Source organism: Leucopleurus acutus, assembly GCF_964270905.1.
Source record: "Leucopleurus acutus genome assembly, chromosome: 6".
NCBI lineage: Eukaryota > Metazoa > Chordata > Mammalia > Artiodactyla > Delphinidae > Leucopleurus > Leucopleurus acutus.
The window spans coordinates 5,362,405-5,386,901 of NC_139149.1; the positions used below are offsets into that span (position 1 = coordinate 5,362,405).

Consider the following 24,497-nt stretch of genomic DNA (forward strand, 5'->3'; position numbering starts at 1 on the left):
CCATCTTTTTTCTTTCAACATGCGTATTACATTTGAAGTTTCTTATAGACAGCATATAGTTGGGTCATCCCCTCATCCCCCCATCTGACAAATCTCTATCTTGTAACTGGTATATTTAGGCCATTTACATTTTTTTATTGTGTAAGTTTAAGGTGTACTATATGTTATTTTGATACCTTTATATATTGTAAATGATTGCAAATGTAGCAATATTTATTACACTACATAATTAAAGTATGATATTATTGTCTATATTCATTATATGATGGATTAGATCTCAAGGCTTATTTAATACTTGTTACAAGTTTGTACCCTTAAACACCGTCACTCTTAACCTTCCCCACAGACCATTTGCATATGATGTAATTTTGATACGTTAAGTATGCCATTTTATTTTTTGTTTTCCTTTGGTTCTGTTTTTCATTTCTGTATGTTCTTTTACTTAAGCTTTTTGTGAGTTACTAGAACATGTTTTATTTTATCTTATTATTTATTTATTTTTATTTTTTTTTATTTTTTGGCTGCACTGCGCAGCTTGTGGGACCTTAGTTCCCCGACCAGGGAGCTAACCCAGGCCCTTGGTGGTGAGAGCGCAGAGTCCTGACCACTGGACTGCCAGGGAATTCCCATAGAACATGTTTTAGAATTACATTTTGATGTGTCTGTAATGTTTTGAGTATCTCTTTGTATTGCTATTTTAATGGTTGCTCTAGTTGTTACATTATACATGTACACATATTTTTCAAAGTCCGGTGTTCACATTTTACCAGTCCAGTGAAGTATCAAACCATTACCTCTAAATTCCTTTTTTCTCTCTCATTTTATGGTATAATTGTTTTAAGTATTTCTTTTACATGTATTGAGAACCATATTAGATGGTGTTATAGATTTTGCTACAGCTGTCAAACTTATTAGAAAAATCAAGATGTGATTTTTATTATGTTTACATGTATTCTGCTTTGACCATATTTTTTTACCTCCTGATGTTTCAAGATTTCGTTTATTATTTACTGTTTAGTGAACTTCCTTTTGTCATTCTCTTAGGATAGATCTGCGGGCAACAGATCCTCAGTTTTCCTTCATCTGAGAATGTCTCAATTTCATCTTTGTTCTGAAGAATATTTTCAGTAGTATAGAATTCTGAGTTGACATTTCTTTCAGCACTTGATAAATGTGTGCTATTTCCTCTGGCCCTCCTGATTTCTGATTAGAAATCTGCTATCATTTGAATTTTTTCCCCCGTGTACGTAGTGCATTGTTTCTGGCTACTTTCCTTGTCTTTAGTTTTCAGAAATTTGACTCTGATGTGTGTATTTGGGGATTTATCTTATTTGGTGTTCATTCAGTTTCTTGAATACGTAGGTTTATGTTTCTTGCTAAATTTGGGAAATTTTAACCTATTATTTCTGGAATGTTGTTTTAGACCCACCCTCTTTCTCTAATGAAACTGATGACGCAGATGTTAGATGTCCCACATGTCTCAGAGTTTTTGTTCATTTTTTTCTTCAATCTGCTTTTTCTCTGTTCTAATTAGGTAATTTCTACTCTTTATATTCATGTTCATTGATTATTTGTCATCTCTATTTGTTGTTGAGTCCATTCATTGAATAATTTATTAGTTATTTTTATATTTCTAAAATTTTCATTGGTTATTCTTGATATATATCTTTATATAGTTTTTCCTGATATTTTTCTGGTTTTGTGGAGACTTCCTGTTTCTTTTATGAATTTCAAACATGTTCTTAATTACTTATTGAAATATTTTAATGATAGCTGCTTTAAAATCCTTCCCAGGTAATTCCAACATCTTTGTCATCTTGGTGTTGGTCTCTTTTGTTGTCTTTTGTCATCCAGTTTGAGATCTTCCTGGTTCTTGGTATGACGAATTATTCTTTATCAAAACCTGGACATTTTAAATATTATAAGACTGAATCTACTTAAGTCTTGCATTTTAGCAGACTTCCTCCTAATGCTCCTCTGCTGGGTGAAGAGGGGGTCTGCTTTGTTCCTTCATGTAACAGTGGAAGTCCAGGTTGTCCCCTGGGTCGCATTTGACACTGGCTCATTGTCACTGCTGAGAGGGCTGGGAATTCAGGCCCTTCTCTAGGTCTCTGCTGACACCAGCCTGCCTGGGAGTTGGAGGGACTTTCCCTGCTGCTCCCCACTAGCCTTCACTGATACTATGGTTACTGATAAGAGGTTGTGGAAGTACTTGGTCTCCACTGGGTCTCTGTTGATCCTACTCCAGCAGGACAGGAAGGGGCATCTTGTTTCTGCTGGGCAGAGATGGGAGTTCTGGCTCCTTGCATGGTCTCCACTGACACTGTGGTATGGGACTGGAGGCGGCCTGTTTCCATCTGATAGCGGTGAAATTCCCAGCTTCCCACTTGGCCTTCTCTGACACTGTTTGAGATGGGGGTGGGAGAGCGTCTTTCTCCATACTGGACTTTGCTGGTGGGAGTAATAGCCACAGCTATTTTTGTGTTGTTTGGCTGGAGTGGAGTAGTTACTGCCTGAAAATGGTCTCTCTTGCCAGATTGGCCTTTTCCTTCTTAGGCTCTGGGTAGAGACAGCAGACTTTCCTTGAGGCAGACCAAGAAAGGTCTGCACACGTTGGCATTTCTTGGTTGCTGCTTCTACATTATCCAGTCGGATGTAGGAGGCAAAAAGAAAACCCAGGGAACTCACTGTGTGTCCTTCTTAGGGTCATGAAGTCCCTAGACAGTCACCTGCTTTCTCTCTACCTTTCAGAGTCTCCTTGTGTTTGTTGTATAGTGTCCAGGGTTTTCAGTTGTACTTAGAAGGAAGAATAGGGAAAACAACGTCTGCGTCTATTCTGTCTTACAGAAGCATAAATTCTGTCTCCTGCTTTTGTAAGATAACAGGTTTAGATCTACATACGTATTTGCCAGGCCATAGCTCCCTGTTCTCCCCTGTGTATAGCCTTTGTCACATAATGACAATAATTGTAATTGTCTGTAAACATGTCTGCCCTGTCACCACCTGTGAGCTCATAAAGAAGGTCAGGCCTTTCATCTCCGTATTTCCCAGTATACAGTAGTCCTTTACTTGGTCAGTGGAGGCAGTCCACTGCCCATTTCTGGCAATGCCCTTTCATAGGCATGTCCTTGTGGAAAACAGCCAGTCACCTGCCCAGGCCTCAGACCTCAGACCCCCCAGTATCAGTCTTTTATATTCTCCTGCCAGGAACTGCTGGTAATTGGGCTGGGGAGGGTTTTGCTGCTAGGCTGGCTTCACCAAGAGAAAACTGGCTTTGGATGAATCTCGTTTATCACCTGGTCCAAACTGATCATTTTAGAGATGAACAAAACAAGGCCTACAGTAGTTAGATGACTTACTGAAGGTCAAGTTAGTGGTACAGCTGAAATGAAATTGGAATCTCTGGCAAGTCCAGTTCTCTTTTTTGTTGTGTTTTCCACCTACTTTATTTTACAGCCTGAAAGTAGATTCCAGTTGTGGGTTTGTTTTTTTAGGATCTTAAAACAAAGAGCATAAGCACACTGTCTCATGTTCTTTATTTATTGTTATTATTTTTAAAATATTTATTTATTTATTGGGCAGCACCAGGTCTTAGTTGCGGTGTGCGGGATCTTTAGTTGCGGCATGGGAATGATCTCTTAGTAGTGGCATGTGTGCGGGATCTAGTTCCCTGACCAGGGATTGAACCTGGGCCCCCTTCATTGGGAGCGTGGAGTCTTAGCCACTGGACCACCAGGGAAGTCCCGTCATGTTCTTTATTTTTTTAATAGAGTGTCAAACTTTATTGACTGCAACTTGGAGAACCAATTTTAATATATTCCCGGTGGTTTCCAAATCGTATTTTTCAAAATTGAGGTATAATTAACATGTAACATTTTATTAGTTTCAGGTATGCAACATAATGATCTGTATTTGTATATATTGCAAAATAATCACTGCATTAGGTCTAGTTAAAATCTGTCACCATAAAGAATTTTTTTTCTTGTGTTGAAAATTTTTAATACATACCCTCTTCGCAACTTTCAAATATGCAGTATAGTATTATTAACTATAGTCACCATGCTGTATATTATATCCCCATGATTTATTTATTTATTTATTTAATTTTTGGCTGCATTGGGTCTTTGTTGCTGCACGTGGGCTTTCTCTAGTTGTGGTGAGCGGGGGCTACTCTTTGTTGCCTTGTGCGGGCTTCTCTTTGCGGTGGCTTCTCTTGTGGAGCATGGGCTCTGGGTGCATGGGCTTCAGTAGTTGTGGCTCACGGGCTCTAGAGCGCAGGCTCAGTAGTTGTGGTGCACGGGCTTAGTTGCTCTGTGGCATGTAGGATCTTCCCGGACCAGGGCTTGAGCCCGTGTCCCCTGCATTGGCAGGCGGACTCTCAACCACTGTGCCACCAGGGAAGCCCCCAAGATGTCCTTTTTTAATGGCAGATTAATATTCCATTGTATATTTGGACCACATCTTCTTTATCCATTTGCTGATGGACACTTAGGTTGTTTCCATATCTTAGCTATTGTAAATAATGATGCAGTGAACATGGGGATACAGATATCTTTTTGAGTTAATGTTTTTGTTTCCTTTGGATGAATACCCAGAAGTGGAATTGCTGGATCAACTGTTAGTTCTATGTTTAATTTTTTCAGGAACTTCCTTCCATTACTGTTTTCCTTTTTGGAGGCACCAATTTATATTCCTGTCAGCTGTGTATGAGGGTTCCCTTTTCTCCACATCCGTGCCAACACTTGTTATTTCTTGTCTTTTTTTTTTTTTTTTGTGGTACGCAGGCCTCTCACTGTTGTGGCCTCTCCTGTTGTGGAGCACAGGCTCTGGACGTGCAGGCTCAGTGGCCATGGCTCACGGGCCCAGCCGCTCCGTGGCATGTGGGATCTTCCTGGACTGGGGCACGAACCCGTGTCCCCTGCATCGGCAGGCGGACTCTCAACCACTGTGCCACCAGGGAAGCCCTCTTGTCTTTTTAATAATAGTCATTCTAACAGGTGTGAGGTGATACCTCATTGTGGTTTTGAGTTGCATTTCCCTGATCATCAGTCATGTTGAGTATCTTTTCATGTGCCTGTTGGCCATCTGTATTTCTTCTTTGGGAAGTTGTCTATTCAGTTCTTCGGCCCATTTTTTAATCAGGTTATTTTTTTGCTGTTGAGTTGTATGAGTTCCCTATATGTGATTTGCAAATATTTTCTCCCATTCAGTAGGTTGCCTTCTCATTTTGTTGGTGGTTTCCTTTGCTGTACAGAAGCTTTTTAGTTGATGTAGTCCCACATTTATTTTTGCTTTTATTGCCTTTGCCTTTGGAGTCAGATCCAAAAAATCATCACCATGACCAATGTCAAGGAGCTTATCACCTTTGTTTTTTTCTAGGAGTTTTATGGTTTCAGGTCTTACATGTTTAATCCATTTTGAGTTAATTTTTGTGTATGGTATAAGATAGTGGTCTAGTTTCATTCTTTTGCATGTGGCTGTCTACTTTTCCCAGCACCATTTATTGAAGAGACTGTCCTTTCCCCATGTATTCTCTTGGCTCCTTTGTTGTAAGTTAATTGACCATATACACTTGGGTTTATTTCTGGGCACTCTCTTCTGTTCCATTGATCTGTGTGTCTGTTTTTATGCCAATACCATACTGTTGTGATTACTTTGTAGTATAGTTTGAAATCTGGGAGCATGATGCCTCCAGCTTTATTCTTCTTTCTTTGGCTATTTTGGGTCTTTTGTAGTTTCATACAAATTTTAAGATTGTTCTGTTTTTGCAAAAAATGCCATTGGAAGTTTGTTAAGGATTGCATTGAATCTGTAGATTACTTTGGATAGTATGGACATTTTAACTATTCTTCCAATCCATTAGCTTGGAATATCTTTCCAGTTATTTGTATTTTCAGTTTCTTTCATCAGTGCCTTATAGTTTTCAGTGTACAGGCGTTTCACCTCCTTGGTTAAATTTATTCCTAGGTATTTTATTGTTTTTTTGTTTGTTTTGCTTTTTAATTTTTATTTTATATTAGGGTATAGTTGATTTACAATGTTGTGTTAGTTTCAGGTGTACAGCAAAGTGATTCAGTTATACATACACATATATCTATTCGTTTTCAGTTTCTTTTCCCATATAGGTTATCACAGAGTATTGAGTAGAGTTCCCTGTGCTATACAGTAGGTCCTTGTTGATTATCTATTTTATATATAGTAGTGTGTATATGTTAATAATTTATTGTTTTTGATGCAATTGTAAATGGGATCGTTTTCTTAATTTCCCTTTCTGAACGTTTGTTATTAATGTATAGAAACGCAACAGGTTTCTGTATGTTGATTTCGTATCCTGCAACTTTACTGAATTCATTTATTCTTACAGTTTTTTTGTGGAGCCTTTAGGGTTTTCTATATATAATATTCTGTCATCTGCAAGTAGTGACAGTTTTACTTTTTCCTTTCCAGTTTGGATGCCTTTTATTTCCTTGTCTAATTGCTCTGGCTAGGCCTTCCAATAGTATGTTGAATAAAAGTGATGAGAGTGGACATCCTTGTCTTGTTCCTGATCTTAGAGGAAATGCTTTCAGTTTTTCACCATTGAGTATGATGCTAGCTATGGGCTTGTCATATATAGCTTTTATTATATTGAGGAATGTTGTCTTTATACCCACTTTGTTGAGAGTTTTTATTATAAATGGATGTTGAAATTTCAAAATTGTATTTCTAATGGGCCTATATCTTTTCAGCAGGCATACGGCTATGGTCCATACAGTGGTGCATACCCGCCAGGAACTCAAGTTGTCTATGCTGCAAATGGGCAGGCTTATGCTGTACCCTACCAGTACCCATATGCAGGTAACTTATGCCAGCCTTTCATTCCTTGTTTCTCTTCATTTAGTGAGTAGATCAATAAAGCCTGAAGAATTTTTATTTCTCAATTTAAGGTGAGCTATGTTTCTTCTGGTTAGACTAGAAATCACTCCACTACTTAAAAAAAAAAAAATCATTATATATCTTCACACTGCTTCACAAAAGTTAGAGTGGGCTTGATTTTTAAAACTTCACTATTGTATCCAGATTCATCCCCAAGAAGAGAATTTGTACTTACTGAAATTCATTTACATTAAGAAGCAACCAAACTAAGAGGCCCATTTTAAGGGATAAAAGGTAATCTTTCTCTTTTTTTTCCTTCTGGTAATATCCTTCAAAAATTGTCACTACTTAGGTGTGATGTTCCATTTTGCAGGTGAAGTAGAGGCCTGGGAGGGCTTATGTTTATTCTGGGCTTTTAATGGGTTCCTTTCATCTTCCACCTCACCCAAAACAAGTTGTTAGATATGAATGACTGGCCTGTGTAGGAGGCATCAAGTCCTAGGTGCAGCATGGTCAGGGGAAGTCTACAGGGCGGAGGTGCAGGAATATGCTGGCGCCTACAACCAGGGCAAGAGGGACTAGAGCTACGTGCCTGATGGCCTGAAGGGTGAGGCCACACCCAGACCCCAATGAGCAGGTGAAGTCAGGCAGGGGCAGGTCACAGTGGATATTGCTTGTCAGAGCGACACACAGGAGAGTGAGTTGGTGAATAGACTGGAATGGGAGCCCAGAGCTTTCCAAGAGATCAGAACTCTAAGTGGCTGTGAGCAAACCTAGCACAGTGCCTTAACGCAGAAGCAGTAGAAGGAGAGTGTGTTATCAGAAGGGTGTGTGGTCACTGATATTAATGCCGCAGAGAAGCCAAGGGGGCTGCCACGGGGTCTCTGGATTTGGCCGGCCCCAGACTCAAAGTGTCCTTTTGGTTAGTGGTGGTTACTTTGGTTTCTCATGCATTAGCACCTAATACAAGAGAGTTTCTCCTGTTATCTGTGTCTGGAATCTGATGCAGTGCACTCATCTAGCATAGACTGAAGGATTCTGCCTTGCTTGATTTTTTTTTTTTCATGTCAAGTTGAAAACTGATAAAATAATGATGCTGAAAAATGAACTGTCTATCCTCTAATCCTAGCACAACTATTTTTGTTTGAATTATTTTCCCCATGTAAAATAATTGTTTCATCTTTGTTATCTTACATTACTTTTTGCATTCTATTCTCATTTTATCAATAAAATTTTATGTATTTTGTTCAGAGTGCTACATAATCTTCTTAAGTTTTTTTTTTTTTTTTTTTTGCGGTACGCGGGCCTCTCACTGTTGTGGCCTCTCCCGTTGCGGAGCACAGGCTCTGGACGCGCAGGCTCAGCGGCCATGGCTCACGGGCTCAGCCGCTCCGCGGCATGTGGGATCTTCCCGGACCGGGGCACGAACCCGTGTCCCCTGCGTCGGCAGGCGGACTCTCAATCACTGCGCCACCAGGGAAGCCCATTAAGTATTTTTAATGATTGCATACTGTCATGTGGGGTGATGTATTATTAGTTAAGCCTTTACTTTTTTCTTTTCATTTTTACTGTCGTAGATATTGCTTTGAATATTTCTAATCATTTTCTCTTTCATTCCTGTTAAATATGTCTTAGAATACATTTCTGATTTCTCTATATTAAATTAATATGTCAAAGGGCAAAAACATTTTTGTTTCTTTTGATACCATTAAAAAATTATAGAAGTTTTCAAACATACAAAAGTAGAGACAGTAAATGAACTGTCAAATTTGCCTGTTACCAGCTTCAACAGTTACCACATCTTGTTTCACCTGTACCTTCTCTCCCCACCTCTGGATTGTTTTGAGGGAAATTCAGACTTTATATCATTTCATCTGACAGTATTACAGTAAGTCTTGATACCATTTACCAAGTTAATTTCCAGAATAGTTCATCAGTTTATAATGCCACTAGGAGTTAGTGATGTACTGGTTTCTCTGTAGTCCCATAAAGATTACCTGTTGTTGTGCTCTGAAAGGTTTTCTTTTTTTCTGTGGTACGCGGGCCTCTCACTGTTGTGGCCTCTCCCGCTGCGGAGCACAGGCTCTGGACGCGCAGGCTTAGCGGCCATGGCTCACGGGCCTAGCCGCTCCACGGCATGTGAGATCTTCCCAGACCGGGGCACGAACACGCGTCCCCTGCATCGGCAGGTGGACTCTCAACCACTGCACCACCAGGGAAGCCCTGAAAGTTTTGATAAGGTCTTAACATGGAGTCAGGTTGCTTTAGTTTACATTTGTATGATGACTGGCAAAGATAAACATTGTACAGTTGTTTACAAATTAGATTTTCCCTTGTGTGAATTATTTTTTTCCCCATTTATTTTGGGGTTGGTGGTCAGTTTTTAAGCCCTAGCCTAATCGTCTGATGAGAACCAGTCTTTTATTCAGCCCCTAGGCCACAGACTGGGATAATCCCAGCTGTTTCTAATTCTGTACAAAAGCAGAAATTCTGTGCTTGTGCTTGTGAAGGGAATTTCTGTACATAGGATTCCATCCTTGCCTTTGACTTCGATGATGAAAAAAGAGACAGCACACTTGGGGCCACCTCAGAATACTTGCTACTGAGGGCTGAGTGCAGTCCATAGGCATTTGGCATTTGTGCTGTGACCCGCTAGCAGGGTGCTTGCTGTGGAAGGGCTGCTCAGTAGTGGTCGTCCCACTGCAGCATTGTGCTGGTAACCAGACAGGAGCTCTTCAGTCAGCCTGTCTAAGATACTCCGGTGCTTTGCCAGCTTCATGACACACTGCCTTGCAGTGTCCATAGAGGCCCTGGTCATGCAGAGAAGGTTAAAGGCCTTCTCTTTAATATGATTGGGGACTGGTGGCCGGGCAGCCAATTTAAAAGTGCTCAGAGTGCTGTGTACACACTATAAGTATTCTGTTTTAATTTTCCCACGTTAGTGGACATTTGTTCAGCTGTCTCTTGTTGTGGGCTTGAGGTCTTTGGTTTGAGTTGGCTCCTTTGGTTAGAGTCCTCTGTTTCTCTCTTACAGAGATGGTACTCATGTGACACATAATTGCACTACAGTTTCCAGGGCCAAGTCTGAGAGCAGACCTCTAGATTTTGTGATTCTTGGTGTCTCCTCCCCCATCTTTTATTGTTTACTCAATTCGTTGGTTTGATGATAATTTGTAAAAGTTACTTCCCTTTATTTAGACTTTCCTAAAGTATCTAACTTAATTGTCATAGAAACAGTATCTGCCTTTTCTACATTCGTGTTTTGATCATTTATGTAAAGTTTAGTTAAATTAGATAATTAAAATAAGTACAACTTGGAAATGTCCCTAGTTGACTTTGTTAAGGACTTAGCTCCTGGGACTTCCCTGGTGGCGCAGTGGTTAAGAATTTGCCTGCCAATGCAGGGGACACGGGTTCGATCCCTGGTCTGGGAAGATCCCACGTGCTGCGGCGCAACTAAGCCCGTGCGCCACAACTACTGAAGCCTGCGTGCCTAGAGCCTGTGTTCCACAGTAAGAGAAGCCACCTCAATGAGAAGCCTGCGCACCACAACAAAGAGGAGCCCCCGCTCGCCGCAATTGGAGAAAAGCCCGCATGCAGCAGCGAAGACCCAATGCAGCCAAAAATAAATAAATAAATAAATACATTTTTATAAAAAAAGGACTTAGCTCCATGGTAGGAACAGAAGAAGTTGGCTCCTGGGCATGCATTGAGGAGATCCCTCTGGGGGTCTAACGGAGGGAATGCAGATTTAGATTTTTCAGGGGATCTTTTTTTTTTTCTCTTTTTAAATGTGGATTAAACATTTTTTTTTTACATCTTTATTGGAGTATAATTGCTTTACAATGGTGTGTTACTTTCTGCTTTATAACAAAATGAAACAGTTATACATATACATATGTTCCCATATCTCTTCCCTCTTGCGTCTCCCTCCCTCCCACCCTCCCTATCCCACCCATCCAGGTGGTCACAAAGCACCGAGCTGATCTCCCTGTGCTATGCGGCTGCTTGCCACTAGCTATCTACTTTACGTTTGGTAGTGTATATATGTCCATGCCACTCTCTCACTTTGTCACAGCTTACCCTTCCCCCTCCCCATATCCGCAAGTCCATTCTCTAGTAGGTCTGTGTCTTTATTCCCATCTTACCCCTAGGTTCTACATGACATTTGTTTTTTCTTAGATTCCATATATACGTGTTAGCATATGGTATTTGTCTTTCACTTTCTGACTTCACTCTGTATGACAGACTCTAGGTCCATCCACCTCACTACAAATTACTCAACTTCATTTCTTTTTATGGCTGAGTAATATTCCATTGTATATATGTGCCACATCTTCTTTATCCATTCATCTGATGATGGACACTTAGGTTGTTTCCATCTCTTGGCTATTGTAAATAGAGCTGCAATGAACATTTTGGTACATGACTCTTTTTGAATTATGGTTTTCTCAAGGTATATGCCCAGTAGTGGGATTGCTGGGTCATATGGTAGTTCTATTTGTAGTTTTTTAAGGAACCTCCATACTGTTCTCCATAGTGGCTGTACCAATTCACATTCCCACCAGCAGTGCAAGAGTGTTCCCTCTTCTCCACACCCTCTCCAGCATTTACTGTTTCTAGATTTTTTGATGATGGCCATTCTGATGGTGTGAGATGATATCTCCTTGTAGTTTTGATTTGCATTACTCTAATGATTAATGATGTTGAGCATTCTTTCGTCTGTTTCTTGGCAGTCTGTATATCTTCTTTGGAGAAATGTCTATTTAGGTCTCTGCCCATTTTTGGATTGGGTTGTTTGTTTTTTTGTTATTGAGCTGCTGCTTGTAAATTTTGGAGATTAATCCTTTATCAGTTGCTTCATTTGCAAATATTTTCTCCCATTCTGAGGGTTGTCTTTTGGTCTTGTTTATGGTTTCCTTTGTTGTGCAAAAGCTTTGACGTTTCATTAGGTCCCATTTGTTTATTTTTGTTTTTATTTCCATTTCTCTAGGAGGTGGGTCAAAAAGGATCTTGTGTGATTTATGTCATAGAGTGTTCTGCCTATGTTTTCCTCTAAGAGTTTGATAGTTTCTGGCCTTACATTTAGGTCTTTAATCCATTTTGAGCTTATTTTTGTGTATGGTGTTAGGGAGTGTTCTAATCGCATACTTTTACAGGTACCTGTCCAATTTTCCCAGCACCACTTATTGAAGAGGGTGTCCTTTCTCCACTGTACATTCCTGCCTCCTTTATCAAAGATAAGGTGACCATATGTGCGTGGGTTTATCTCTGGGCTTTCTATCCTGTTCCGTTGATCTATATTTCTGTTTTTGTGCCAGTACCATACTGTCTTGATTACTGTAGCTTTGTAGTATAGTATGAAGTCAGGGAGCCTGATTCCTCCAGCTCCGTATTTCGTTCTCAAGATTGCTTTGGCTATTAGGGGTCTTTTCTGTTTCCATACAAATTGTGAAATTTTTTGTTCTAGTTCTGTGAAAAATGCCAGTTGTAGTTTGATAGGGATTGCATTGAATCTGTAGATTGCTTTGGGTAGTAGAGTCATTTTCACAATGTTGATTCTTCCAATCCAAGAACATGGTATATCTCTCCATCTGTTTGTATCATCTTTAATTTCTTTCATCAGTGTCTTATAATTTTCTGCATATAGGTCTTTTGCCTCCTTAGGTAGGTTTATTCCTAGATACTTTATTCTTTTTGTTGCAATGGTAAATAGGACTGTTTTCTTGATTTCACTTTCAGATTTTTCATCATTAGTGTATAAAAATGCCAGAGATTTCTATGCATTAATTTTGTATCCTGCTACTTTACCAAATTCATTGATTAGCTCTAGTAGTTTTCTGGTAGCATCTTCAGGATTCTCTATGTATAGTATGTCATCTGCAAACAGTGACAGCTTTACTTCTTCTTTTCCGATTTGGATTCCTTTTACTTCCTTTTCTTATCTGATTGCTGTGGCTAAAACTTCCAAAACTATGTTGAATAAGAGTGGTGAGAGTGGGCAACCTTGTCTTGTTCCTCATCTTAGTGGATATGGTTTCAGTTTTTCACCATTGAGGACGACGTTGGCTGTGGGTTTGTCATATATGGCCTTTATTATGTTGAGGAAAGTTCCCTCTATGCCTACTTTCTGGAGGGTTTTTATGATAAATGGGTGTTGAATTTTGTCGAAAGCTTTCTCTGCATCTATTGAGATGATCATATGGTTTTTCTCCTTCAGTTTGTTAATATGGTGTGTCACGTTGATTGATTTGCATGTATTGAAGAATCCTTGCATTCCTGGAATAAACCCCACTTGATCATGGTGTATGATTCTTTTACTGTGCTGTTGGATTCTGTTTGCTAGTATTTTGTTGAGAATTTTTGCATCTATGTTCATCAGTGATATTGGCCTGTAGTTTTCTTTCTTTGTGACATCCTTGTCTGCTTTTGGTATCAGGGTGATGGTGGCCTCGTAGAATGAGTTTGGGAGTGTCCCTCCCTCTGCTATATTTTGGAAGAGTTTGAGAAGGATAGGTGTTAGCTCTTCTCTAAATGTTTGATAGATATTGCCTGTGAAGCCATCTGGTCCTGGGCTTTTGTTTGTTGGAAGATTTTTAATCACAGTTTCAATTTCAGTGCTTGTGATTGGTCTGTTCATATTTTCTATGTCTTCCTGATTCAGTCTTGGCAGGTTGTGCATTTCTAAGAATTTGTCCATTTCTTTCAGGTTGTCCATTTGATTGGCCTAGAGTTGCTTGTAGTAATCTTTCATGATCTTTTGTATTTCTGCAGTGTCAGTTGTTACTTCTCCTTTTTCATTTCTAATTCTATTGATTTGAGTCTTCTTCCTTTTTTTCTTGATGAGTCTGGCTAATGGTTTATCTACTTTGTTTATCTTCTCAAAGAACCAGCTTTTAGTTTTATTGATCTTTGCTATTGTTTCCTTCATTTGTTTTTCATTTATTTCTGATCTGATCTTTATGATTTCTTTCCTTCTGCTAACTTTGGGGTTTTTTTGTTCTTCTTTCTCTAATTGCTATAGCTGCAAGGCTTTTTATTTGAGATGTTTCCTGTTTCTTAAGGTAGGATTGTATTGCTCTAAACTTCCCTCTTAGAACTGCTTTTGCTGCATCCCATAGGTTTTGGGTCGTCGTGTCTCCATTGTCATTTGTTTCTAGGTGTTTTTTTATTTCCTCTTTGATTTCTTCAGTGATCACTTCGTTATTAAGTAATGTATTGTTTAGCCTCCATGTGTTTGTATTTTTTTACAGATCTTTTCCTGTAATTGGTATCTAGTCTCATAGTGTTGTGGTTGGAAAAGATATTTGAAACAATTTCAGTTTTCTTAAATTTACCAAGGCTTGATTTGTGACCCACGATATGATCTATCCTGGAGAATGTTCCATGAGCACTTGAGAAAAATGTGTATTCTGTTGTTCTTGGGTGGAATGTCCTATAAATATCAATTAAGTCCATCTTGTTTAATGTATCATTTAAAGCTTGTGTTTCCTTATTTATTTTCATTTTGGATGATATGTCCACTGGTGAAAGTGGGGTGTTAAAGTCCCCTACTATGAACGTGTTACTGTCGATTTCCCCTTTTATGGCTGTTAGTATTTGCCTTATGTATTGAGGTGCTCCTATGTTGGGTGCGTAAATATTTACAATTGTTATATCTTCTTCTTGGATCGATCCCTTGATCATTATGTAGCGTCCTCCTTTGTCTCTTCTAATAGTCTTTATTTTAAAGTCTATTTTGTCTTATATGAGAATTGCTACTCCAGCTCTCGTTTGGTTTCCATTTGCATGGAATATCTTTTTCCATCCCCTCACTTTCAGTCTGTATGTGTCTCTAGGTCTGAATTGGGTCTCTTGTAGACAGAATATATATGGGTCTTGTTTTTGTTTCCATTCAGCCAGTCTGTGTCTTTTGGTGGGAGCATTTAATCCATTTACATTTAAGATAATTATCGTTATGTATGTTCCTATTCCCATTTTCTTAATTGTTTTGGGTTTGTTATTGTAGGTCTTTTTTTCTGTTGTGTTTCTTGCCTAGAGAAGTTCCTTTAGCATTTGTTGTAAAGCTGGTTTGGTGGTGGTGAACTCTCTCACCTTTTGCTTGTCTGTAAAGGTTTTAATTTCTCCATCAAATCTGAAGGAGATCCTTGCTGGGTAGAGTAATCTTGGTTGCAGGTTTTCCTCCTTCATCACTTTAAATATGTCCTGCCACTCCCTTCTGGCTTTCACAGTTTCTGCTGAAAGATCAGCTGTTAACCTTATGGGGATTCCCTTGTGTGTTATTTGTTGTTTTTCCCTTGCTGCTTTTAATATGTTTTATTTGTATTTAATTTTTGACAGTTTGATTAATATGTGTCTTGGCGTATTTCTCCTTGGATTTTTCCTGCATGGGACTCTCTGTGCTTCCTGGACTTGACTATTTCCTTTCCCATATTAGGGAGGTTTTCAACTATAATCACTTCAAATATTTTCTCAGTCCCTTTCTTTTTCTCTTCCTCTTCTGGAACCCCTATAATTTGAATGTTGGTGTGTTTAATGTTGTCCCAGAGGTCTCTGAGACTGTCCTCAGTTCTTTTCATTCTTTTTTCTTTATTCTGCTCTGCAGTAGTTATTTCCACTATTTTATCTTCCAGGTCACTTATCCGTCCTTCTGCCTCAGTTATTTTTCTATTGATCCCATCTAGAGTATTTTTAATTTCATTTATTGTGTTGATCATCGTTGCTTGTTTCATCTTTAGTTCTTCTAGGTCCTTGTTAAATGTTTCTTGCATTTTGTCTATTCTATTTCCAGGATTTTGGATCATCTTTACTATCATTATTCTGAATTCTTTTTCAGGTAGACTGCCTATTTCCTCTTCATTTGTTAGGTCTGGTGGGTTTTTATCTTGCTCCTTCATCTGCTGTGTGTTTTTCTGTCTTCTCATTTTGCTTATCTTACTGTGTTTGGGGTCTCCTTTTTGCAGGCTGCAGGTTCGTAGTTCCCATTGTTTTTGGTGTCTGTCCCCAGTGGCTAAGGTTGGTTCAGTGAGTTGTGTAGGCTTCCTGGTGGAGGGGACTAGTGCCTGTGTTCTGGTGGTTGAGGCTGGATCTTGTCTTTCTGTTGGGCAGGTCCACGTCTGGTGGTGTGATTTGGGGTGTCTGTGGACTGATTATGATTTTAGGCAGCCTCTCTGCTCATGGGTGGGGCTGTGTTCCTTTGTTGCTAGTTGTTTGGTATATCGTGTCCCATACTGTAGCTTGCTGGACATTGAGTGAAACTGAGTGCTGGCGTTGAGATGGAGATCTCTGGGAGATTTTTGCCGTTTGATATTACGTGGAGCTGGGAAGTCTCTTGTGGAACAGTGTCCTGAAGTTGGCTCTCCCACCTCAGAGGCACAGCACTGACTCCTGGCTGCAGCACCAAGAGCCTTTCATCCACATGGCTCAGAATAAAAGGGAGAAAAAGTAGAAAGAAAGAGGGGCAGGGGAGAGAGAGAGGGAGAGAGAAGGAGAGAGGGAGAGAGGGAGGGAGGGAGGGAGGGAGGGAGAGAGAGAGAGAGAGGGAGAGAAAGAAAGAGGATAAAATAAAATAAAGTAAGATAAAATAAAGTTATTAAAATAAAAAATAATTAAGAAAAAAATTTTACAAAAGATGTATAGAACCCTAGGACAAATGGTGAAAGCAAAGCTATACAGACAAAATCTCACATAGAAGCATACACATACACATTCACAAAAAGAGGAAAAGGGGAAAAAATCATAAATCTTGCTCTCAAAGTCCACCTCCTCAATTTGGGGTGATTCCTTGTCTATTGAGGTATTCCACAGATGCAGGGCACATCAAGTTGATTGTGGAGCTTTAATCCGCTGCTTCTGAGGCTGCTGGGAGAGATTTCTCTTCTTTGTTCGCACAGCTCCCGGGGCTCAGCTTTGGATTTAGCCCCGCCTCTGCATGTAGGTCGCCGGAGGGCGTCTGTTCTTCTCTCAGAGAGGATGGGGTTAAAGGAGCCACTGGTTCGGGGGCTCTGGCTCACTCAGGCCAGGGGAAGGGAGGGTTACAGAGTGTGGGGCATGCCGTGTGTTCTCCCCTGGAAGTTGTCCCTGGATCCCGGAACCCTGGCAGTGGTGGGCTGGACAGACTCCCCGGCAGGGAGGTGAGGAGAGTGACCTGTGCCGCGTCTCGCACCCGTCTCTGGGGTTCCTTTAAGCAGCCATCTTAATCCCCTCTGCTCGCGCACCAGGAGACAAAGAGGGAAGAAAAAGTCTCTTGCCTCTTCGGCTGGTCCAGACTTTTCCCTGGACTCCCTCCCGGCTAGCCGTGGTGCACTAGCCCCTTTAGGCTGTGTTCACGCCACCACTCCGACCGAAGCCCGAGCCTCAGCTCCCAGCCCCGCCTGCCCCGGTGGCTGAGCAGACAAGCCTTTCGGGCTGGTGAGTGCCGGTTGGCACTGATCCTCTGTGATGGAATCTCTCCACTTTGCCATCCGCACCCCTGTGGCCGCGCTCTCATCCACGGCTCCAAAGCTTCCCTCCTCCGCCACCCGCAGTCTCCGCCCGCGAAGGGGCTTCTAGTGTGTGGAAACCTTTCCTCCTTCACAGCTCCCTCCCACTGGTGCAGGTCCCGTCCCTATCCTTTTGTCTCTGTTTTTTCTTTTTTCTTTTTTTGCCCTACCCAGGTACGTGGGGAGTTTCTTGCCTTTTGGGAGGTCTGAGGTCTTCTGCCAGCGTTCAGTAGGTGTTCTGTAGGAGTTGTTCCAAGTGTAGATGTATTTCTGGTGTATCTGTGGGGAGGAAGGTGATCTCCGTGTCTTACTCTTCTGCCATCTTCCCCCTCTCCTCTCCAGGGGATCTTTTAATTAGGTCAGCTTACAGGTTCCTACTGTATTACATTTCACTAGTTGGAGTTGCCTAATTGAAATTATTTAAATTTCAAGGCTGTGATAGTGAATGCTACAGTTCACCAGTTTTGTAGTTTAAACATACTGCCCTCAACCCCTGTGTGCCTCACTTTTGCCTGTCTATAAAATAGGGATAACAGGAAGCTCGATTCATAGGGTTCTTGTGAGGATTAAGTGAGTCAATGAATGTAAATGCTTGTAATACTATAAGTGCTTAGACTAGTAAGCACTTGTAGATGTTAGCCTTTAGTGTCACTGTTGGTTTCACTTCCATTCTTCATCTACGTGGACATATCACTATTGGATTAATCTGTTTCCTAGGGTTGAACTGCTAAGGGAATAGTGGGTCAAGGAGGAAAGTTAACACTATATGTGAGCAATTTTAAAGCTAATTAGCTATTGGACAATATATTGTGAAGCATAGAAGAGAACAAGCAATACATTTCCAGTTGTAAACTCTAATTGTGCAAATAAATTTTAAATTTGTTTAAAGTTTGCTTTTAGAAGTTTTCCCCCTAGCATAAATATTTTTCCCCATAAAGACATAAGGTTAAAAATGAAGAGCAGGTTAGGTTAGCAGATTAAAGGTTTAATTTAAAAATGGTTTGCATGAATACTAAGAAGCTAATTAACTTCTAGGTGGGTTTTTCTTCTTAGCTGTCAGTGGGGATTCTTGACTCTCCCATTGTCTCTAGGCTCTGTGTGTCTCCCACACTCCTTGTCTGCCTGCCATCCTGATGAGCAGAATGTGCGGGGCTGAAGTGGACATTGGAGGCTAGGGGTTGCAGCTCCATTAGGATTCTGCTCTCTGCAGTGTCTGGGACTGTGGACCTTGGGAAGCTGCGCATCTTGATTTTCTCTTAGTGCCATCTTAGAAATGGAGGTGTCCTCCTCACTTGGCCAAGTCCAGTCACCTTCGCCTGTGGTGGAGGAGAGCTGGGGAGCACTCACTGCAGTCACCCCACCAGCACTCCGAGGGAGGGGTGCAGTGCATGGAGAAACCTCTGGAAGGGTCCCAGTCAAGTGAGCCATCTTTTTGAGTGAAAGTTGGACTTCACAAACTGCTCCTATTTTTTCCTTCTTTTCTAGGACTTTATGGACAGCAGCCTGCCAACCAAGTCATCATTCGTGAGCGGTATCAAGACAATGACAGTGACCTGGCGCTGGGCATGCTGGCTGGAGCAGCCACAGGCATGGCCTTGGGGTCTCTGTTCTGGGTCTTCTAGAGTCCTTGGAACCTGGATGTGCATAGCTTCTGATACCCTGTGTGCAATAATATAATTTGCAGGGCATTTCTGTTTGTTATAAATGTTTTTAATAATAGTTTTAGTAGTTCTTTTGAAAGTAGTGACATACTTATAACTAATCCATATATGTACCATGGAGGCTTTGGAGTGCTGTTAAAACGTGGACTATTTGGGGGCACTGGCTCATTCTAGGAGTTTTTTTATGGAACTCTCAGAATACCTTATTTGAACACACCTGTTTGGAAAGGGCATTTTCCTTTTAGAGTTAGGCCTTAGTGCTTAAGGGGTAGTTATTTTAGTGTTACGCGAGTAACGTCGTGATGTATGAGTGGTGATTGATTGTGGCAAGAAGAACTGCAGCTGTTTTGGTTTAATGCCAGACTTTGAAACCTCAAACCAGACCTGGATGCACGTTACTTCAGGAGTCGTAGGCTGGAACCTTCCTGAGGCAAAGGTGTGATATCGCCACAGCCTCTGGGGCTCTGCAGGCTTCCAACAAAACCGACTGCTTAGGATGATGGGCGGGATGGCAGATCCCCCGCTTTAAAATGATGCTTTTCATTTTATTTTTACTAGTTTGTTTTTGGTAGTGATCTTGGAAAACATCCCAAATTAGGAGTAGGCTTGAGTCTCAGCGTTTTAGGGCTTTATCGTTTAAAACTTGAACAAGACAAAACAATTACAAACAAGTGTGTAGAGGTAGATTTGCTTTGTTCAGAGGCATCATGTTTTAAGTGTTTGAGTATTTTTATTGCCACTTCAGCCTACTTATAGCTTATTTTTCTACTTGTTGAGAAAGTAATATTAAGAGAATGGTGAGGAAAGTGGAATGAGAGCCATAGTTACAGTGTTACTGTTTCAGGGGATTGGGCTGCACTGAGGGCCTTCTGAAGGCTGCTAAAGAGCCCGTTTCCTGTCCTGTGCAGGACTGGGGCACTGTGGCTGTCCCTGAGCATTGGGGTGCGTGGAGCCCTGGTGGGGGCATGGTGGGGGAGACTCAGGTTACAGATGGGAGTTGCGGCCTAAGGACATGAATGACCTGCTCAGGGTATTACTCCACCTGACCAGGACACTGGCCTTGTTTTCATTCTTGACTCAAATGTCACAGAGAAGCTTAAAACCATTTAATTTGAGCCCCAACTATGTGTGAAGCTCTGGAAGACTTCGTGCATTTTTCTTATTTCTTTATTTATGTAAATTTTAAAACATCAGTTATTCCAATTTTCTGTCCTGCATGCTTTTAAAAATGTACTTTTACAAAGGCAGTTTAGCACATTGAAGGTCTCTGCTCCTGTACTCCATGTGACCCGATTTTCCATAAAATACACTCCTAGTAGCACAAATTCCGTTTTTATTCTATGTGGGCAGTTACATACATAGTCTTTTGTTTCACTGATCAACCCACTCCATCTCTAAGGCAGACTTAAATAGATCTATCTCCGTATGAAACCAGATGCCAAATGAACTTTGTGGTGACCACAGGTGTGTTTTCCTAGCCAATTCTATTGCACTTGTTGACACTGGAGAGTCTGTTTCCAGCTGAAAAGAAGTATACTTGGCTGTCATCTCTTTGGATGTTTGACATGGTGGAAAGTTGCCAGATGTGATGTGTGACGACACTGGTTTTCATGGTTAACAATGTTGCTTTAGTTATTTTACATCGTATGTAGTAAGAATGGTTCTTTTCAGATGGTAATCATTATTCGAGCTGTATGTTTTACTTACAAAATACTAAACTCAGTTTTTAATGTTGCATCATTTTGAACTTGGAGTTACTGGAACCACCGGTACTGAGTTACGTCAGTGAAATGCCCTTGAAGCAGATGGTCTCCTTGTGTTTCCCTGGCTTCCCTCTGACAGAAGGGGGAGAGCTATGGACTGAAACTCGTGCACACGTGTGCCCCCCCATCTTCAGTCCCTGTCCCCAGCGGGGCCAGTCCCACTGGGCAACTGTAGTTGAGTCTGGAAGTTCACTGTCACTAGTGACTTGATCCTGAGAGGAAATGCATACTCGCTATAAAGATGGGCTGAGATACTTCATTTCCCTGGCCCCAGCTCTCATAGATGCTAGCGCTTAGGTAATCCTAAATCAAGAAGGTGAGTTGGAAGGAACTTGTTCAGGTTTAGTCAGTATTTTACTTCCATGTGTACTTTTAACTGGTTGGCTGTTGACATTGCACACATGCCAGTTGGCTTGTTTCTTAGCTTTGTTCTTTTAATTCCTTGAGTTAAATTCAGGGTCTTAGATGTAAAGAGAAGGGAGAGACCCGTGGTTGTTTCAGATCATCATTCATGAAACGGGCCAGACCGGGACACAAGATCTGGATCATGGGAGAAGTTCCTGCCATTGAGACAGAATGACCCACATTTATTTTCTACATTACTTGTGATACTGTGTGATCTTTCTCCTTCCCAAGTTTATGTAGACACCAGCATGGGATGCAGTTCCATTTTTTTCTCCTAGGGTTGATCTTTTTTTCTGATTGCTTGCCTGTCTCTAGTATTCTGTTGTGTCCTCAGAACCTATTTTTCCCTGTATATGCAAATTGTATGTTTATAAGTGAAAATGTTAATACATTAAATGATTGTTAACCTTAAAGCATATTTCATTGACTTCTATTGTTTTTTTAAAATTCAATTTATTTAAACTATAAAGATAAAAACAGTTCATGCGTTTCTCCCATCCCCTACCCCCTCGCTCTGACAACCTTGAATCTGGTTTTGGTTTTTTTTTCATTTATTTTCTAGTAACACAGTCAGCTTTTTCTGCTGCATCACAGGCAATAAGAATGCCTTTTATTGAGCATTCCATAAGTGCTAGGGAATGTATTGTCACATCAGAAAACAATAACTTATTAAATTCCTATATTAACTCCATAAGGGATGTATTATCCAAGTTACTCTGGGTTAAATTCTTTTCTTGGGAGCGCACAGGTAGTAACTGAAACAGATTTATATCTGATATTAAAACATATTCTTTTTCCCTGTGCCATGTGTATATGAGAGTAATTTCCACAAGAACATCACAGGGGTCAGTACTTCTAGGATGACTATTAAAAAACTGACAGTATCTTCCTCAACCAGATCTACTTGGCCTTGTGGGTTCAGTAACTTCTCCAATATCTTTGGGTACACGACTTTGTGTTTCGTTTTAAAAAATTATTTACCTTTTTTTTTCATTTCTGCATTACCTCACTCTCTTCCTGGCTAGCTTTTCTGTTTATCTCGCCTGTTGCAGACTTTGATTAAATTGTGATGTGTGGTTGCCTGTAATAGTTTAAGATTAGGAATCTCATACTAGAAGCTCTGGGTCTGTTGGTTTCATTTCTTTAGGGAAGAAGTCTCTAGTATTTTGCCTGGGGACACTTATTTCTGGATGTCGGGTAGGGGAGACACTCCACACAGCCTTTGTAAGCCCTTCTACTTTTCAGCTGGACTTTATTCTCATCTTCCATCATGCTGGCCCTTGCTGCCTCTGGCTCTTTTTTTTTTTTCAGTTTTTGAATAGGTTATACACACACACACACACACACACACACACACACACACACACACACACACACACACACGCATAGCTTCAAAATGAAAGAAAGGGTTCAGTAAAGTTTCTTGCATCTGCCCATTTCCCATTTCCTATCTTCTCTTTGCTTAACCACTCATACTGGTTTATTTATCCTTCATGAGTTTTTCTTCATGCATATATAAGCCAGTACAAAGATAAATTCTTATTTTTCTTCCTTTTTGACAAAATAAGGGTAGTATATACACCAGTGGTACTCAAACTTCTTAGTCTCAGGATCCTTTTACAGTATTAAATTTTTGAGGCTTCCCAGGAGGTCTTTAAGGTGAGTTATATCTGTCATTATTTACCATATTAGAAAATAAAATTGAGAAATTTGAAAACTTTCTTAAGAAATGGTAAACCCATTATATTTAAAAGATAGACTTGATAAAAAATATTTTCCAATACAAAATCAGTGAGGCAGAGTGTTTTCACGTTTGAAAAAGTTTAACATCGGGCTTAATAGCTGGATTTGCCTGTTTGCTTATGCGTTCAGTCTGTTGTTACTTGTCTTTTGGTTGAAGTATAGAAGGAAATACAGCCTCACATAGATACATAGTTGGAAAGGGAGGACCTTGCAGACCCTCAGAAAGGGTCTTGGGTACCCTCAGGGTTCCTTGGATCATACTTTGAAAACTGCTGATGTATGCTGTTTTATCCTTTTTTTTTCACTTAACATATCTGAGGTATTTCTATATCAGCACGTAAGGAACTTGCCCATTCATTTTATTTGTCCTGTAATTCATCCAGTACCCTTTTACTTTTGCTAAGAATGCTATAATGAAGGATACTGTACAAAAGTGACTCATCCCAGCGTGGGACTCTTGGAGGTACTGTGTTCTCTTTGATAGTGTGCAACTAGTGGATGACAGGGTTCCCTGGAGCGTAACTGTCTTGAGCGCCTCCAGGATGACACCAGGGCCTGGGACTGGGTGTTAGAGAACCGTATGCACAGAGGCTGACTGCTGTGATAAGCCACCGCAGGAGCTGAAGGCCAAAAGCTCTGCTGCTCAAGCCGTGTCCACTGTGGTTTGCTTGGGAGGGAGACTTCTGCCCCAGGTACTCATTTGGAGACCGCAGCTGCCTCTCTCGGGTGCCTTGGAGTCCTCAGGGAGCTTCTGCATCCTGCTGGCAGTGAAAGATGGTGAAGACACAGCCCGCTCCTCAGCTTGGCAGCGGTGCCCGAGGTTCTGCTCTCATTCCAGTGGGGAGAGCTAGTCACGTGGCCCTGGTGCCATGCAGGGGGTCTGGGAGGTGTAGTCTGAGCTCAGGAAGAAGTCGCCCTGGCCACAGCTGCCGCTGAGCCACAGTAAATGGTAAATACTGATGGTCCACTATCTTCAACACTCAGTGGAAGTCAGGCTCCTATTCACCCTCATTTGCACAGTATTTACTGATTAGTGAAGTGGGTGGTAGCAAATTACATGTAAATTGTTGGTTCACGTAACACAGATGTCATTTGGTCACAGAGTATTTTTGTTGCTCAGTTATTTCTTTCCCTACTTACCAACTGATGGGCAGGTTTGCACCTAGAGAAAGACATTCACCCTGTCCAGCAAGGAATATAGTCATTCCAACCATTTGTTCTTTAATACATTAAATTCGCTCATTCCATCAAGTATTCACTGAGCATCATGGCTCCTGATTATTTCCGCCCCCCCTCCCACTTCCCTGTGAGTTACACATTCTTGCCTGTTGCTGTGTGACCTCCAGGGTCTCCTCCCCCACTGGGAAGAATAGACCCCCCTGCCTCACTTGGGATGTGGGGTGTGGCGTTCTTTGGCTCAGGAACATCGAGGTCCAAACTCTGGTGCCTAGGTGCTGACGAGAAATGCGTATTCCTGGGACTCAAGCCCAGAAAGTCCTGAGAGGGTCCACGGTGGGCTGGATTCTGCAGTGCCACCAGCCCCCAGGGGTTTGTGTCCAGGCTTGACTCTCCCCTGGTCTTAGCTCCCC

General features: G+C 41.1%; 1 protein-coding gene across 2 annotated transcripts in view; it reads left to right on the plus strand.

The window, feature by feature from the left end:
- PLEKHB2 (pleckstrin homology domain containing B2) overlaps positions 1 to 21,661 on the plus strand; it is a 47,414-nt gene extending 25,753 nt beyond the window's left edge. The window contains exons 7-8 of one of the 2 annotated variants that reach the window (XM_082841499.1): positions 6,729 to 6,837; positions 18,822 to 21,661. In XM_082841499.1, coding sequence (XP_082697625.1) covers positions 6,729 to 6,837; positions 18,822 to 18,958 — 246 coding nt within the window. In that variant the 3' untranslated portion in view covers positions 18,959 to 21,661. The remainder of the gene's footprint in view (positions 1 to 6,728; positions 6,838 to 18,821) is intronic. The other variant, XM_082841500.1, reaches the window with a different exon arrangement.
- The last annotated feature ends 2,836 nt before the right edge of the window (positions 21,662 to 24,497 follow it).